This window comes from Lontra canadensis, unplaced genomic scaffold, assembly GCF_010015895.1.
Source record: "Lontra canadensis isolate GAN:19392208 unplaced genomic scaffold, GSC_riverotter_1.0 scaffold41, whole genome shotgun sequence".
NCBI classification, from domain to species: Eukaryota; Metazoa; Chordata; class Mammalia; order Carnivora; family Mustelidae; genus Lontra; species Lontra canadensis.
In genome coordinates, this window is record NW_022631035.1 from 17445225 (window position 1) to 17461547 (window position 16323).

At 54.7% G+C, this 16323-nt stretch overlaps 1 protein-coding gene across 1 annotated transcript in view; it reads left to right on the forward strand.

Annotated features, from left to right (window-relative positions):
• Positions 1–16323, forward strand: part of MAP3K14 (mitogen-activated protein kinase kinase kinase 14) — a 42874-nt gene that overhangs the window by 20726 nt on the left and 5825 nt on the right. The window contains exons 2-10 of the mRNA XM_032870979.1: positions 2217–2495; positions 3606–3675; positions 5445–5655; positions 5762–6376; positions 7341–7478; positions 13310–13439; positions 13676–13807; positions 14272–14376; positions 15814–15977. Of these exons, the coding sequence (XP_032726870.1) occupies positions 2237–2495; positions 3606–3675; positions 5445–5655; positions 5762–6376; positions 7341–7478; positions 13310–13439; positions 13676–13807; positions 14272–14376; positions 15814–15977 (1824 nt within the window). The 5' untranslated portion in view covers positions 2217–2236. The remainder of the gene's footprint in view (positions 1–2216; positions 2496–3605; positions 3676–5444; positions 5656–5761; positions 6377–7340; positions 7479–13309; positions 13440–13675; positions 13808–14271; positions 14377–15813; positions 15978–16323) is intronic.

Genomic DNA, 16323 nt, shown 5'->3' on the forward strand with positions numbered 1-16323 from the left:
CCTCACTTGGGACTTTCTCTTCATCCCTGGTGCTCATGGTCATCCTGTCCCTGAAGGTTGTCCTCGGATACCCGCATCCAGCCAACATTGATCATCTCATCCATGCCCTGCTAGGAGGGCACCAACCCCGCCCTCAGGAGCCTTCTGACCAAACAAGGCCATGAGTTCCCCCCTGGGGTTTGCCTGGAGCCCAGGAGACTCTGGGAGGGGGTGCCACAGCCTGGAGCTAGGGCTTCTGGGTCCTGGGCCTGTTCTACGTCCTGGGCCTGCAGTGCCACACAAGGCTGGCTGACCTTGGGCAAGTTTCCACCTAATTAGCTTCAGTTTGTTGGAGTGAAAATGAGATTAAAGCACTCCTGAGGTCCTTTTCGGCCCATCTTTAATAGTGTTAGGTCTGAGGGCTTGGGGTTTTTTCTTAAGACTCATCTTCCCCCGGCAAAGAGGCTGAGACAGGGCGCCCCAGGGGGGCACGGTTGGTTATGCGGCCGAGTGTTGATTTCAGTCAGGTCCTGATCTCAGGGTGCTGGGATTGAGCCCCATGTCTGGTTCCACACCCAGCCAGGAGTCTGCTTGAGGATTCTCTCTCCCTCTGCCCCACCACCTCTCTCTTTCTCGCTCTTAAATAAATAAATAAATCTTTAAAAGGAAAAAAAAAATAAGAGGCTGGAGACAGCTGGGCACTTGGAAGCCAGAGCACCCCTTAGACTTCTCAAGGTCATCAGGTGACGATGAGGCTGCCCATGCCCCTCCCCAGCATCCAGCATTCAGGGCGGAGCCTAGACATCTGTGCTGAAAGCTGGTGCTGCTCTGAGTTCCGAATCGGCAGACCCTTGAAGGCAGAGCTGGAAGGATCAACCAGCCCATCCCACCCTCTCCTACCCCCCCTACCCACCGCCCCCCAGTCGGGCTGGTTCAGTGCCTCGTGGCTGTTGCAGGGCCGTGGACTCGGTAGGAAGAGGGCTTCAACCTAGCGATGCCCAGCCCCCCACAGTCCCAGGTCAGCTCCTCGCCTCCCAGGGCAAAGGGCCAGCAGTGGATGGTTTGCCTTCACGCGGCCTGCCTTTCTGCCCGGAGAGCGAATAGAGCTGTGTTCTGGGCTGAGTGCCCGGCCAGCAGGGGACACTCCATCTGTTAGCCACAGCTTTAGACCAGCCTGCCAGCAGAGAGCACTTATTAAAAACCTCTCCAAATGTGGTGCCTTCTCAGGCTTGGCGGAAAGCAAGTCCCGACCTGGAGGGACCTGCGCTTCGGGAGCACGCAGGCCCAGCATTTCAAAAGGTTCCCACGTGGTAGCGATCCCAGATTGGTGCAGATCTCTTTCATGACAGCTCGAGTCTGCGTGCTGTTTGCACAAGGTTGTCTCAGCCCTGGGCTCACTCTCCCCCAGGGCTTCCGGGGAACGCACAGGACTGCTGGAGATAGAACCCGGGGAGACAGGAAGCCCTGTGCTTTGTCTTCAGAGTCCTAGAGGTGTAGGTTGGCATTGGGTGTGCTAATTAATTATTAAGCTCCACTACCAATATGATACCCGGGAGGGGTTTTCAGCAAACGAGTGCAGACGTTACAGAAGGAAGCCTGTCAGTTCCTTCTGGAAGGCCACAGACAGATGTGTCCTGGGAGAGGAGCCAAGTGCAGGCACTGCCATTTGCATGATGATTTGTAGACCTCTTAGTATGTCATATATATGAAATGTATAAAATGTATATACCCACACGTAAATCTCTATACACACACACATACGTGTATCTACCTCCTGCTACGCAACAAAAACTTGATTTTCCCCATTTGGAGAAAAGCCACCGTGGCCAGTGTAAACACGTCCTCTAGGAAGGCAAGGTCTGTGCAGAGTCCCTGAGGTCACTGGCAGTCTTGGAGTATGGACTCTACCACCGCGTTCCAGGGGAGCAAAACGCAGCATTAAAAAACAACAGAAAGAGATTCGGCCGTTATTTATAAAAACAAGAAAGAACAAACCCAGATGTCCGCTCCATGGCAGTCCTGGAGGAAGTGGGCTGGAACCCGCTTCGCTGGGTGGAGTGGAGGAGTCTGCTTGTGGCAATGTGGCTAGTAGGAAGAGGAGCCGGGGTGCAGGCTCATGCCAAGGGTTGATTCCTTGGCCACTTGGGGTGTTTGGAAGATCAGTATATGAGGCAGAAAGAGGCCAAAAGCCTCTCCCCTGCTTTTCTCCTCCAACCCAGTCTGTTTTGGTCCCTCAGGGTGAGCGTGAGCCTGGGAGATGGCAGTGATGGAAATGGCCTGCCCGGGCGCCCCTGGTTCGGCTGCCGGGCAGCAGCAGAAGGAGCTCGCCAAAGCCAAGGAGAAGACACAGGCAATGGGGAAGAAGCAAGGCCCCGTCACCAAGCTCGAGGCTGTAGAGAAGAGCCCCGTGTTCTGCGGGAAGTGGGACATCCTGAACGACGTGATTACCAAAGGCACCGCCAAGGAAGGCTCTGAGGGAGGACTGGCCGCCATCTCCATCATTGCCCAGGCCGAATGTAAGGGCCAGGGTTGGTGACAGAGAGCAGGCAGGCCTGCGGGGGGAGTGGGGGAGGCGCAGTCCTTGTGCCAAGGTGGCAGGGCACAGGGGCCGGAAGTCAGGGTGACCGCTATCAGAGATTTTCACAAGACAGAGCTGGGGTGGGGGGTAAGCTAAGAATGAGTCGAAATGGGAGCTGTCACCGTGCTGGGGACTAGAACACAGAAGGGAGGAGTGGTGCGTGGAGGCCTTTGTCCATCATGACCATAGCAGGGAAGGAGAGCCGGGAGACTTCACCGGTCCCAGGGCTCTTGGCAGGATCATCAAGCAGGCCATTGACCTTGTGCTGTGACCTTGGACAGCCTGAGCATCTCTGGAGAAGCCCCAGACAGGAAAGGCCAGGTCTCCTGGAAAGCCCCTCTGGGGCCTCTAGGCCCTTCACCACCTTCCACGTTGAGGTGGCCCCGCCCCAGAGAATGAACACCTGCTCTTCGGCCTGCGGGGCCCGGCACAGGGACATAGGCCAATGGGGGGTGGGGCCTGCCGGGTCGTCTCTGCTTCCACTCCCAGTACTTCTGCATGACTCGGCATGGCGGCTGCCACCAGAGCCTGAGACTCCCGGGTGCCTGGCTGAGGCCGGAAGTGCTCCTCGCTACCCCCTGCCCTCCAAGGAGCTTTCTTGGGGTACAGCCTGGGGAGACGGTGGGATTTTCCCACATATCCACATCCTTCCCCTTTCTTCCACTCCCGTCTGGCTGGCTTTTGAGGAGAGATGAGAGAATACAAATTAAAACCATGGGGGAGGTGATGGCCCCAGTACACACATATGCATACGTAGATGGACATGACCGCTGACGTTTGTTGAGCCGTTACTATGTGCCAGCTGCCGCGTTGGGTGTGTTCCGTGGATCTCACTTAAGCAGCACAGATAGTGAAGCAAGGAGGGCACCCCTCAGCACCCTCTCTGCTCCTGTTCAGTGGGAAGGTGGGGTGAGAGAAGGCTGGCAGGGGGCGGGCCGCCAGGCAGATGGTCTGAGAAGGTATCCGTGAGACGCGTCTCTCCTCAGCGCCCAGTTCCTGTTCTTCCTCTCCTTCCTGCTCATCTAACCTCTTGTCCTTCACTCGCAAGGTGAGAACAGCCAAGAGTTCAGCCCCACCTTTTCAGAGCGGATCTTCATCGCTGGGTCCAAACAGTACAGGTGAGGAGGCCAGCCCGAGTGGGACCCAGGGAACCGAAACCGCGCCCTCCCTCCCCGGCTGCTCACCCGGGCCGCTCCCCAGTGACCTCTGGCTCCCTCCTCCAGCACCTGTGGCTCGGCTCTTGGAACCTGCCCAGGTTTTCCTGGCTGAACTGCTCTGTCAGCCAAAGGAGCTTTTCAAAAGCTTTTCACGGCGTGTGGATGACTGCCTCTGGGTCCTATCAGCTTGACATTTTATTTTTACTTTCCTCAGAGTCCTTGCTGCTCCCCCTTGTTTCCCACGCTGGTGCGTGACCGCGAATGCAGGCGCCTAGGGGCCCGCTCCAACTGTGGGAGAAACCTGCTAGGGTCTTTTCTCCTGCGAGACACATCCAAGGAGGGATGAGGGTTTGGAAACAGGAGGGGGGACCAACAGATTCGCAGCTGGGCGGCCCCGCGGAAAGGAAGCCAGAGTGAGGCTCAGTCTGTTCCCAGGCTCCCCATCCCCAAAGATGATTTTTTTGGCCAGCTGCAGGTTGAACTCGGAGACAGTTCCTGCCTCTACCAATAGGCAGACTTTTTTATCATTGGGATTTGGAAAGTGCTAGTGATAGAAAAAGGTTGTGGGGAAGGCTGCTGCCCTTGAACCAAGAATTGCTCAGTGTTTGATGAGAAGCCTTGCACTGTCCCCAGTGCCTTTTGGCCCAGGGTCGGGGGTTTCTGAGGGGCCGGAGCCAAAAGACCAGCTGCCTGAGAGCCCCTAGGCCTTTGGCAGCCCCTTAGGACTGGTGTGATTCTGCCTCCTTTGTGGGGGGCAGCAGTGAGGCCACAGGAGGGCAGCTGAGGCTGTGGTCTGCTACACGGCCGTTCAGCAGCGGCTTTTTCAGACACTCATCTGTGGCTGGTGCCTTAATACCAAGAGCCAGCTTGCGTCCATGGTGGTAGGCAGTCTCTAGCCATCCGAGGAGGGAAGGCTCCCTGGTACCGGCCATCAGCCCAGGCTTGTTTTTTGAGTTGTTTGGGTTTTTTTAAGATTTTATTTATTTCAGAGAGAGGGAGAAAGAGGGGGCATAAGCATGAGGGGGGCATAAGGGCGGAGAGAGAAGCAGCCTCCCCACTGAGCAGGGACCCTGGGATCCTGACCTGAGCCGAAGGCAGACGCTTAACCGACTGAGCCACCCAGGTGCCCCCATAGTGTCTGTGTTTATGCAGCAACTTACATTCCCAGAAACCAGGTGTCTCCAGGAACCAAAGGGGGTGGAGGTGCCCAAACTCCCTGTCCCCCACCCAGAGGCTATGGAAACAAGCCCTTGTCAGAGCTGAGAATGCCCACTGTGGAGTGCGGCCCTCCAAGGCCTATGTGCGCCCCCACAGCCCCCCAGGACCTCTCCAGGGACACCCCACCCTGGAGAGCAGTGAGGGAACCTTGTATCCACCCATTCCCACCGAAGAGCAGTGTGTGCCCCATCACGGCCATGCACCCCATTACGGTGGTAATAACTGTTGTGTGTTGGAAGCTTGCTTGGGGATTAGATGCTGAGGTAGGCTTCTTAAGTGAGCACTTTCCTTTAAACCCCAGCTTCATCTGCGTGGCAGGAAATCCTATGCCCATTTTACAAATGAGAAAACTGAGGTTCCTTGGGCTTTAGGCACCTTCCCACATTCATACAAGCACTCGCCAAGCAGGGATCTGACATCTGGGTCTCAAGGACTTTAACTGCAGTTACCTGAGCCGTTCCACCCCCCTGCCTCCTCACGCTCTCAACATGCGTACCTGTCCCTTCTGACAGCCAGTCGGAGAGCCTTGATCAGATCCCCAACAATGTGGCCCATGCGACGGAGGGCAAAATGGCCCGTGTGTGTTGGAAGGGGAAGCGCCGCAGCAAAGCCCAGAAGAAACGCAGGAAGAAGAGCTCCAAGTCCCTGGCTCAGGCCGGAGTGGCCTTGGCCAAACCGCTCCCCAGAACCCCGGAGCAAGAGAGCTGCACAGTCCCCGTACAGGTGAGAGTCACCGCCACAGCCCAGATGCCAGGCTCACAGGGCCTTCGGCTTGGTGCCTGGGCCTCGGCTCTGGCCCTGTGTCCTAATACCTGTGTTTTCCCCACAGGAGGATGAATCCCCACTAGGCCCTCTGTATGTTAGAAACGCCCTCCAGTTCACCAAGCCTCTGAAGGAGCCAGGCCTCGGCCAACTATGCTTTAAGAAACTCGAGGAGGGCCTACGGCCAGCCCTGCCTCGCTCAGAACTCCACAAACTCATCAGCCCCTTGCAATGTCTGAATCATGTGTGGAAACTCCACCACCCCCAGGATCTCGGCCCCTTGCCCCAGCCCACTCACCCCTTTCCCTACAGCAGACTACCCCATCCCTTCCCGTTCCACCCTCTCCAGCCCTGGAAACCTCACCCCTTAGAGTCCTTCCTAGACAAACTGACCTGTGTAGATAACCAGCAGCCCCTGTCTGGCCCTCACCTGGGCAAACTGGCCCGTGCGGACAGTCAGAAGCCGGTGCCTGGCCCCCGCCTCGAGCCCAGCTGCCCAGCCCGCACCCCGCGGGAGAAGTTTTCCGTGGAAGAGTACCTTGTGCACGCTCTGCAGGGCAGCGTGAGCTCCGGCCGGGCCCACAGCCTGGCCAGCCTGGCCAAGACCTGGTCGGCAGGAGGTTCCAAGCCCCGGAAGCCCAGCCCTGAGACAGAAGACAGCGAGGGGGTCCTGCTGACAGAGGTAAGGGAGCCCCCACACACCTGCCCTGGGGACCACCCACTCTGGGGCCAAGAGCAGCGGCTGGCAGTCAGGTGGGACCCGCTTGGGGGAAGGAACCTTGCTGGAAACCTCCCAGATCCGCTCACCTTGGTGGGGGGAGGGTCTTCACTCTCGATGGAAGTCACTTGTGCGCGTGACAACACGTCCGACAGTAGGAAAGTGCGAGGCTTTGGCAAGAGGCAGTATCCCCCACGCCACCTCCAGGTTGCTCTCAGGCCTTCTAGATGTTTCTATCTTGAGTTCTTCTGGTTGGTTGGCTCATTGTTGCTATCGCTGTCGTGTATGTGTCCATGAACACACATGTGCGTGTGTGTGTTGTATCAGTGGTGCGTATTCTGAGAAACAGGAATTAGCTCTGTCAACCTCAGACGTTCACTCCCCACCCCTGCTGTGAAAGACAAGGATTTTGTGCACCCGCACTAACCCTGAAACCTGCCTTCTCCCCCCACCCCAGTTCTCTACTGGAGAGCTTTGTTAATCTTAAGTCATTTCAGCAGACTTAAATTTGGGGGCCTTCTTCCATCCATCTGTGACATGATCATTTGCCCCCTAGCCCTCTTCGCAGTCCTTCTCCCTCCTTTACCTTATGGCTCCTGAGCTATATGTTTTCAATGTCAAGGTTGTTGACACTTCCATTTCTGTTCCACAACCACAAAGCCTGGGGAGAAGGATCTTTCGTCACAAGGATCAGCTAGACTTGGGCCACCCACGAAGCTCTCCTTTGCCTTCACCTTATGCCTGTGACCCCCACTGGTCCTGCCCCTCCAGAGCCCTGCCTCAGACCTGGTGATGTTTTTGGTTATGAGGGCCCCACCCCTGCAGCCTGGCAAGAGGACTGCCACCCAGAGAGCCTTCCTCACTGTAACCCTTCGTCCCTCTGCTGCCGTGGCCACTGACACGGGCCTCTCTCTCCTGCCAACCCCAGAAACTCAAGCCGGTGGATTATGAGTACCGAGAGGAGGTCCACTGGGCCATGCGCCAGCCCTGCCTGGGCAGAGGCTCCTTTGGAGAAGTGCACAGGATGGAGGACAAGCAGACCGGCTTCCAGTGCGCCGTCAAAAAGGTATGCGGAAAAGAAAAAGCTATGGCCGGGCTCTGGGAGCTGCAGAGCAGCCTTTCTTGTGAGGGCAATCCCGGGGCAGCCATGGTCTGACTTGTTAACGGAGGCTGGCTGTCGCTGGGCACCCTGGGGTCAGCTGGCCCCGGAAGGGAGCAGTGTCAGCCACATGTCCCAGCCTGGGAGCTGCATTTGGTATGCGTACGTGTCGGAGTCTGCAAGTGTGCCCATGTCCTGGGCCGCTCCTGTTGCCAGGGCCTTCAGGGACAAGTCCAAACCTGGAAGGCAGTTGGCATCGTGGGATTCATGTTGAGCTAAAACCCCTAAACTGCACAGTGGGGCGCTCGCACCTGGGCCAGAAGGTAATGACCAGAGCAATAGCCTGTACCTAACAGGTGCCTCTTGCGTGAGGTGAGCACTGGGGAGTCAGATCTGATTTGGGTCCGGGCTCTGGTTCCCATTGGCAGGAATAAGAAGTCTTGGGAGGTGGACATTATGAGGAAATGCGACTTACATCGAGAGACCCAGGCTTGTCTGTCTCCAGAGTTCAGCTGTGAACTTTAGGAAGGGGCTGGGGGAGAAGGCTCATGGTTCTAGGATTTGATGCAAGCAGAAGTATGAATCATCTCTCCAGCTCCCTCATTTCCCCAGTGATAGACCTAGAGACCAGAGAGGGTCATGTGCCTTGCTTTAAGCCACACAGCGAGGCCTGTCACTGAGGCCTCCTTTGGTCAGAGGGCCCTGTCCGGGACCCGCAGCAGAATGCAGACCTTGCTGTCGGGCCTACTCTCCTTCAGATGTCTTTTCTCCTACCCTGGCTCTCAGCTCCCTTGACCTTGTCCCCAGCCCAAACTCAGCCTCAGAGCTAGTGCCGAGGGCCACAGGAGGCAGAAATGAGAAACCTTTCCCTGGGACACGTTCTTGGCTCACAATAAAAGGACATAAGCTAGTGTAGTGATGGATCTTGTTTTCAAGTGGGTTTTGTCAGGGACACTCTGCTTTCCAAGAGGAAAGAAGACCAAGTAGCCAGACCAGGCTGGGCCCGCCCACTCAGGCCCCGTGCACAGGGGACACCACTGCTGTGGCTCTCGGCGCTGAGGACACACGTGGGGACGTGAATCACCTGCCTTCCTTGGCTTGTGTGTGGGCCAGGATGTTCAAGTCTGGGGGTTTGGGTCGCCGGGTAACAGGCCGGGAGGGGACTATCCGTAGGTATTACCCCAAACTTTAGACATACCCTGTCAAACAAGCAGGCTCCGCCCTGGGCCAGAGCACAGTCTGGTAGTGCGCGGGTCAGCCTCCTCCCCTGGAAGCCAGGGCTCTGTGCCTGACCTCCTCAGCCACAGTCCCACCCCACACACAGGCCACCGGAGAAGGCTCAGCTGTCCCTCCTGAGGGGCGGGTGGCAGGACAGTGAGAGTGTGAAGCGTCCTGGAAACCCAGGCCCAGTGCTGGGGAGAGCTTAGTCACTGGGCTGCTCAGCTGTTGCCCTGCTGAGGTTCTCGGAGTCCAGGCAACAAGGTAAACAACCCTGATATAGTAGAAGAGGACAGATACTCCGTTTCTCACCTCCCCAAGGCAGGCAGAAAAGCTCCAGCCACACCAAGTGGGCTCCCAATGCTGGACTGCCGCTCAGGCCCGCTCGAGCTGGCCGCTCTCAGAATCTGCCCACCACCCCCTGTCCCCTACCCTGCCCCACGACCTCAAGTGGGATGGCTCTTGGACGGCCCACACAGCTGCCAACAAGGCGGTCAGCGGGGGCTTGGGGGGAGCAGTGGGGCAGGCACAGGCGTCCTTTAGCATTTTTGCATTTTCAGCTGGAAGATTTGAAAAACAGTTCCCGGCTAAGAGGGTAGGGTTGGGGGAGGGGACAGGGATCGGAGGTCAGGGGGCACAGGGGGTCAGAACAAGTCTGTGCACCCTCCTCCAGTGTTCCCTGAGGAGGACCCAGCACGTGGTACAACAGCACTTCCTTGGTCCTCCTTCTAGAACATCAGTGGCCTCAGGTCAGATGCCAGTTGGCCCTGAGTCCAGAGTTTAATGTAGGGGGTTTTGTTTTTTAAGGTTTTGTTTGATCTTTTAATCACAAATAAACATAGGCCCATTAGAAAATAATCCAGAGGATATCCCAAAACACAAAAGTATCCCTGTTCCCCAATCCATTCGCAGAGGTACCTGCCCTTTGACTTTTTAGACTTGATTTTTATATGTTAATATAAATATATTTATATTTATATTAACATATAATTTATTTTTAAAAGATTTTATTTGAGAGAGAGCAGGGGGAGGGGGAGATACAGATGGAGAGAGAGAAGCAGACTTCCCGCTGAGCAGGGAGCACAGTGCAGGGCTCGATCCCAGGACCCTGAGACCATGACCTCAGCTGAAGGCAGACGCCCAACCGACTGAGCCACCCAGGCGCCCCATAAACATGTAGTTTCTTTTATTAAAATGAGATTGTACTCTAGAGGCCGTGCCATGTTTTTCATGTAATAGTAGATCATGGTCACATTTCGTTTTTTGGTACAAAGACAGCTCTCTAGTGCTTTTCCTCAGCCAGTGCAGAAGTCAGTGGGTAAAGTTCCAGAACGCACGAGCTCCTGGAACTCTGTTCTGTGGTGTACTTGTATGTGGTGTGTGTGTACACACACATCTGGCTCAAGCACGGAGTTCTGGAAGCTTCCTTTTGGCTCTGCCACTGATCTGGGTTCGTGTGGCCTTGGCCAGATCCAGCCAGCTGTTACCAAGCTCACCGTGCCAGGGGCTGGACACGGAAGGGCAGAATCCACGCACCTGCCCCAAAGGAGCTGGGGGTGTAATGGGGGAGGGACATTTCCGTGGCCTAAAGGTGGTAGAAGCCGCCATCAGCAAGGTACTTGAGTGAGGGCAGCCCGGACACGTGTTGAGGAAGCAGACCCAGGACTAAGGGGAGAATAGCTCCATGGTGAGGAGTAAGGGGGGAGCCCTCTGTTCATTGGACTCCTATGGGCCCCGTACTGTGTTTTCACCTATTTTATGTTCCTGAGATCTTTAAAAGAATATACAGAATCATGATTATGGATGAAATAAAATGGATACAAATACTTTTTTTACGGATGAAATAAAATGGATACAAATACTAAAGAGGGGAGACTCTCAAGAAGGAGAAATCAATGCCCAGGGTCAGCATGCAGGCCACTAAGCCGAGGGAGGTGGCTTGTGGATTTGGCAGCCAAGTAATGGTTGACCACACTTCCCCCCCTCCCCCCGCCCCGGGGTATGCTCGCTCCTGAATGGATGTGGGGGAGGAAAAAAAAAAAAAACAGTCTGGATATAAAAGCTTAGACTCCTGGAAAGGGCTTCCGTGGAGCAGGGTAGCTGGCAGGTCTGGAGTCAGGCTTCCCTAACCAAAAATCCCACCTCTGAGACTGCCAGTGACCTTGGGCAAGTCACTTGTCTGGACTTCAGTTTCCTTGCCCCACAGGCTGCTGTAAGATGCAAACACTGATGCTTACAAAGCGCTTAGAACCGGACCTGGCGTGTGTGAAGTGGGCAGTAAATACTAGTTTGGGGGGAGGGGTATTTATTGATTTATTTTAGGGAGAGCACATGTGTGTGCACGTTCAGACGTACGTGCACACACACACACACACCACGCAGGGGTGGGGGGTGGGGCAGAAGGAGAGGGAGAGAGAATCCCAAGCAGACTTCCCACTGAGTGCGGGCTCCATCCCAGGACCCCGATGAGGGCACTGAAGTCCAGGGATGAGCAGGAAGGCCAGGTGCATTCTCCCCACCCCCTCAGGTCTGTCCTTTCTGCTTGCTCTCCCTAATGCACATTATATTTTTGAAGTGTCCCCTCTGACCCCCTTGTATCTGGGTTTGTTTGTTTGTTTTCAAAGATTTCTATTTTTAAGTAATCTCTACGCCCCACATTGGGACTTGAACTTACAACCCTGAGATTAAGGGTCGCACACTCTACCCAGTGAAGAGAATGTTTTTAACATGTTTTAACATTACTGGGGCACTCCCAAGGACTTAGGGATGTCTTCCTAGTTAAAGCAGAGGTTCTCAAATGTTCTTCGCAACCGTTAGTGTCAGTCATTTTTCATGGCATCCCAGGTCAAAACAAGTACCTGAAAGTTCCGTTTACTGAGTAATTAGGTCACAAAGTAGTGTTTAGCCTGACGACTTGGTGGTCATTTGAATAACAATGCAAAAGTGGAAAGAAAATTTTTCTTCTGTTCATAACCTTATTTACTTATGGGATGTATGCCTCGGTGGGCACTGCACAATTCTCAAATTTTGAAATCTGATTAGACACCCTCGCCTTCCTTTCCTGCTCCACGTTATCCCCCCTGAAGTACTTAGATCACAGCAGCCTCCAGAAACCCAGCTCCCTAAAGACTGGAGCACAAGCTGATGCCGAAACCGAACCGTCTGGAGCTAGTAGTTTACATGATGCCCCACAGCCAGCCATCACCACTGTTTCCCTCCATTGCCAAACACTGCAGTGCCCGGCTGAGTCCTCTGGGGTGCCCCAGACTGCCAGAGAGTTAAAAACAGCACCTAATCCAAGTCCTGAAGGGCGAATTCTTTCCAGCTCAGGTTCAGAGCTGGAAACACTGACAAAGAGTCAAAGTTTATGCGAGTTGATGAACCAAACCAGATACTCTGTAACCAGAAGACATTTTCCACTGATAGGCAAAAGTCCAAAAGCGCAAAAGCCCCACCTCGGCAGATCTCCTGCCAAGTCAGCAGGTCTCCCAGCCAAGCCCCGCCAGGTCCTGAGTGATTTCTTCCAGGCTGGTTTGGTTGCCACGGGCGCCCCCTGGTGGTGCCTCTCAAGGCTAACACGGAGAACCAGCGCCAGCCAGAAAGGAGGACACGGCTCTGTTAGGAATACTAAGTGTTTAATAAGCTGCTCTTATCTGAGCTGGAGGAAGGGGGTGCCTTACATTTCCTGAGCACCTATGGGTTGTCAGGCCTGGTGCTGAATATCATCCTTCCAAATCCTCACTCTACGTGGGAGCAGATACCACTGTCACCACCGTTTGCCTATGCAAAGAGAGTTTAGGGGAAGTGATCTACCTTTGGAAACGGCCAAGCCAGAGTCTCTCATCTAGGATGTTTGTGTCCCAGGCCTATTTCTTCCTGCCATACTATGCTGGCCCCTACACAGAGGAGTTTGTGGTCCCTGCAGGAGGGGCCTTGGCCAAACCCCTCCCCCTGAGAAGCCTCATCTTAGGCCCAGATCCTGGGGAAACAGCTGCAAACAGAATAAACAAGCATTGCTCCATCTACATGGACATTTTCGTCCTCAGGGGAAAAGACAAATAATTCTGAGCTGAGAAAAGTGCTGAGAAGGGTGCTGACAAGAGCCAGGATCTTGGCTACATCGGCTCTGGCTGCAGATACGATGGAAACCCGGCCTCTGGGGAAAATAGATGTGGATGTTGATAAACAAAAGGTCCCACGTCCTAGAAATGGCCCAGCCATTTGGGCTGGGTGGTGGTGGGGGGTGAGTTCTGTGTTTAGCAGATTTGAGCGTGGCAGCATGCCAGGAGCCTGGATAAGGGTTGTAATTTTTTGTGTGATTCTAAGTGTTTCCACACACATCCGCAGTGCAGAACTTTAACCAACTACTAGAAGTTGAACATGACCCCCAGGGTGCACAGTTTAGTCTCTGAGAGTCCAGTGGGCCCACCAGGGCCCTGCCTGGCCTCAGAATCGACACGGGGGGGCGGTGCGGGGGGGATTGGGAGTCTCCCTGCAGGATGCTAGGGAGTCCTGCCAGGATGCTAGGGAAACAGCCTGGGCACGCACCCTGACTCACAGCTACCTCTGGGCCCCGCCAGGTGCGCATCGAAGTTTTTCGGGCAGAGGAGTTGGTGGCATGTGCAGGATTGACTTCCCCCAGAATCGTCCCTTTGTATGGAGCTGTGAAGGAAGGTCCTTGGGTCAACATCTTCATGGAACTGCTGGAAGGTAGGGAGCCAGGTGCCACTCTTTCCCCCTCGCAGCTCAGAGCCAAGACCTGGGGTTTTCCCGGGTCTTGACCAGGTTGACCTTGGTCCCCACTTACTCCATTTTTAACCTCTTGACCCTGTGACGTGGGCAGAAAAGGCCTACTTTCCCACCACCTGTCCTTGGAAGCCCTTTGTCCTTGGCCTGCCTACAGGCCTGGAAATGCCCCATGTAGAGACTGGCCTTTGGTCTCCTAGGTGGCTCGCTGGGCCAGCTCATAAAGCAGAAGGGCTGTCTGCCGGAGGACCGGGCCCTTTACTACCTGGGCCAGGCTCTGGAAGGGCTGGAATACCTCCACACCCGAAGAATTCTGCACGGAGATATCAAAGGTGAGGCTCATCCCCCAACCGCTCTGGTCCCCAGTGGGCTCCTTCCTTACCTCACCCTTCCCGATCCTTCTGGGCCTGCCTGGCCATCCCCCACGGCAGGGCCTGAGTCAGGCTGGGAAGAGCAAGTATGTTTCCCAAGCCCTCAGCCTGACACCGTAGTCGCCAGTGGGCAGCGCTGCCCACACAGCTCCTCTGTCTTGGTGACCACTGGGGGAGGGTGGGGACAGCAGAGCTGAATGGCAGCGTCCCAGGAGTAAACTCTGTCCCTGTACCCCAGACAGCCGCCTGCTGCCTGCCTCTAGCCGGAACCGGTAACACTCTTGCCTTCCTCATGAGTAAGGACACTCAGCAGAACAGCAGCTGCCACTTGGGGTCAGCCAGCAGCGGCCTCGCTGGAGGTCCTGATTGGGCTGGGGCCGGAAGTGACTCACCTGTTCCTCTTCTTCTCTGGGGTGGCCTGGCAGCTGACAATGTGCTCCTGTCTAGCGACGGGAGCCGTGCCGCCCTCTGCGACTTCGGCCATGCTGTGTGCCTTCAACCTGATGGCCTGGGGAAGTCACTGGTCACAGGTAAGCCCCGCCCCCCACCACCCTCCCCATCCTTGACTCAGCATTGGCCCCATATCTTCTCCCGTGCTTTCCCTAAGAGCAGTCAGAGACGGAAGCACATTTTGTCCTCCATTATATTTCAGCCCCTCAACAACAGGTCTTCTCCGTGGAGCCCCCATGGCTCCAACCCACTTGTACCGCCTATTTGGGGAGCTGTGCTCCCAGCCTGTGGCCTCAGCCCTCCTGGGCCTCTGAGCAGAGTTTCTGGAAGCACAACAGGATGGCTGACCGAGGGGCCTAGGCTCTGTAGCTGGAGAAATGCTTGTTTATAACTCACAGTTTTCTGATTTTTTTTTTTAATTTTTATTTATTTATTTGACAGACAGAGATCACAAGTAGGCAGAGAGGCAGGGAGAGAGAGAGAGAGGAGGAAGCAGGCTCCCTGCTGAGCAGAGAGCCCAATGCGGGGCTTGATCCCAGGACCCTGGGATCATGACCTGAGCCAAAGGCAGAGGCTTTAACCCACTGAACCACCCAGGCACCCCCAGTTTTCTGGTTATTAAAATAATCCACATCCACTGTAAAATTTTTGGCAATTATAGAGTTACATGCTATAGAAGAGGAGGAGAAAAGGAGCCTCCACACTCCTCTTGCCCAGAGAGACAATCATGAACATTTTAAGTAATTCCTTCCAGGTCAGCGTTTTTCTTTTTTAACCCTGTACGTAGTTAGGGCCGCTATAACCCAGTTTTGTGCCCTGCTTTTTTCATTTATAGCATTAAGCATAAAATTATTTCCTCTTGACCAAAAGAAAAAGTCTTTTAGAAGTGATTCGGTTATTAAAGGATTGTGTTGGTAATTCTGAAGAAACAGACTGAAGACGGACCCCCGCCTGTCACTTTAAAATAACTAGTGGGTTTTTTTAATAATTCTATTTTAGAAATTACTACAAGAATAATTTCTATTCTAAAATCTTTTGCAGAAAGTAGAACTAAGCAAAAATAAAAAATACAAATCACCAGAGGGGGAAAGAAAATCTTCACATCTGGTATTGATCCTTCTAGTTTTCTATGCATTAAAGTTTTCTTTTTTTTTTTTCCTCTCCACTCTAAAATTCAGAAACATCAAACCATTAATTAGTCTCCTACAACCTAATTTTCAATGTCCAGGGCCCTCCCCATTTAAAAAAAAAAAAAAGTATTCTAAGGATGGGGTCCATAGGGTCGAGTCCCTGTTTTGAGTGATACAGCCTTTGTACCAGTTCCCAGCGGGACCCCAGACTTAGCTTACCCCCTGGCAAGTTTGGTCTAGAAGCTTCCTCTCTATTCAAGGTACTTGAACAGAGACAAATTCCAGGTATTTCAGGAATGGGCTGGGGGCTGGGGGTGGGGGTCACTGCCAAGGCTGTTGCCCGTCCGAGTTCACAGTTGACTTTCTGGTCTCCCGCCTCCTTCCCAGGGGACTACATCCCCGGCACGGAGACCCACATGGCCCCAGAGGTGGTGATGGGCCAGCCCTGTGACGCCAAGGTGGACGTCTGGAGCAGCTGTTGCATGATGCTGCACATGCTCAACGGCTACCATCCGTGGACCCAGTACTTCAGGGGGCCGCTCTGCCTCAAGGTCAGTGCCAGCGCCTGGGAGGGTGAAGACAGAGACCCAGCCTCGGGCTTGCGGTGGCCTCGGTCTGGGCTGCTCTTTGGCGGCAGATGGGAACAGGAAGAGGCCTCATCCTAAATGTGGGGTCCTGACTCAAATACTTGCCACCCAAGTCTGCGGGCTCCAGGGGAGAGCCTAAGGGAGGGATCCCCTCAAGTTCATGGCAGGTTGGGCCTTGCCGCCTGACCCTGTCGCGGTCTGCCTGGCCCCCTTCTTCCCTTTCCTTGGCAAAGTCCCAGCCCTCTCCAGTCTTTATGACCAACTCCAGCACCACAGGGTAGGGGAGAGTGGAGAAGAGCCAGAACAGGAA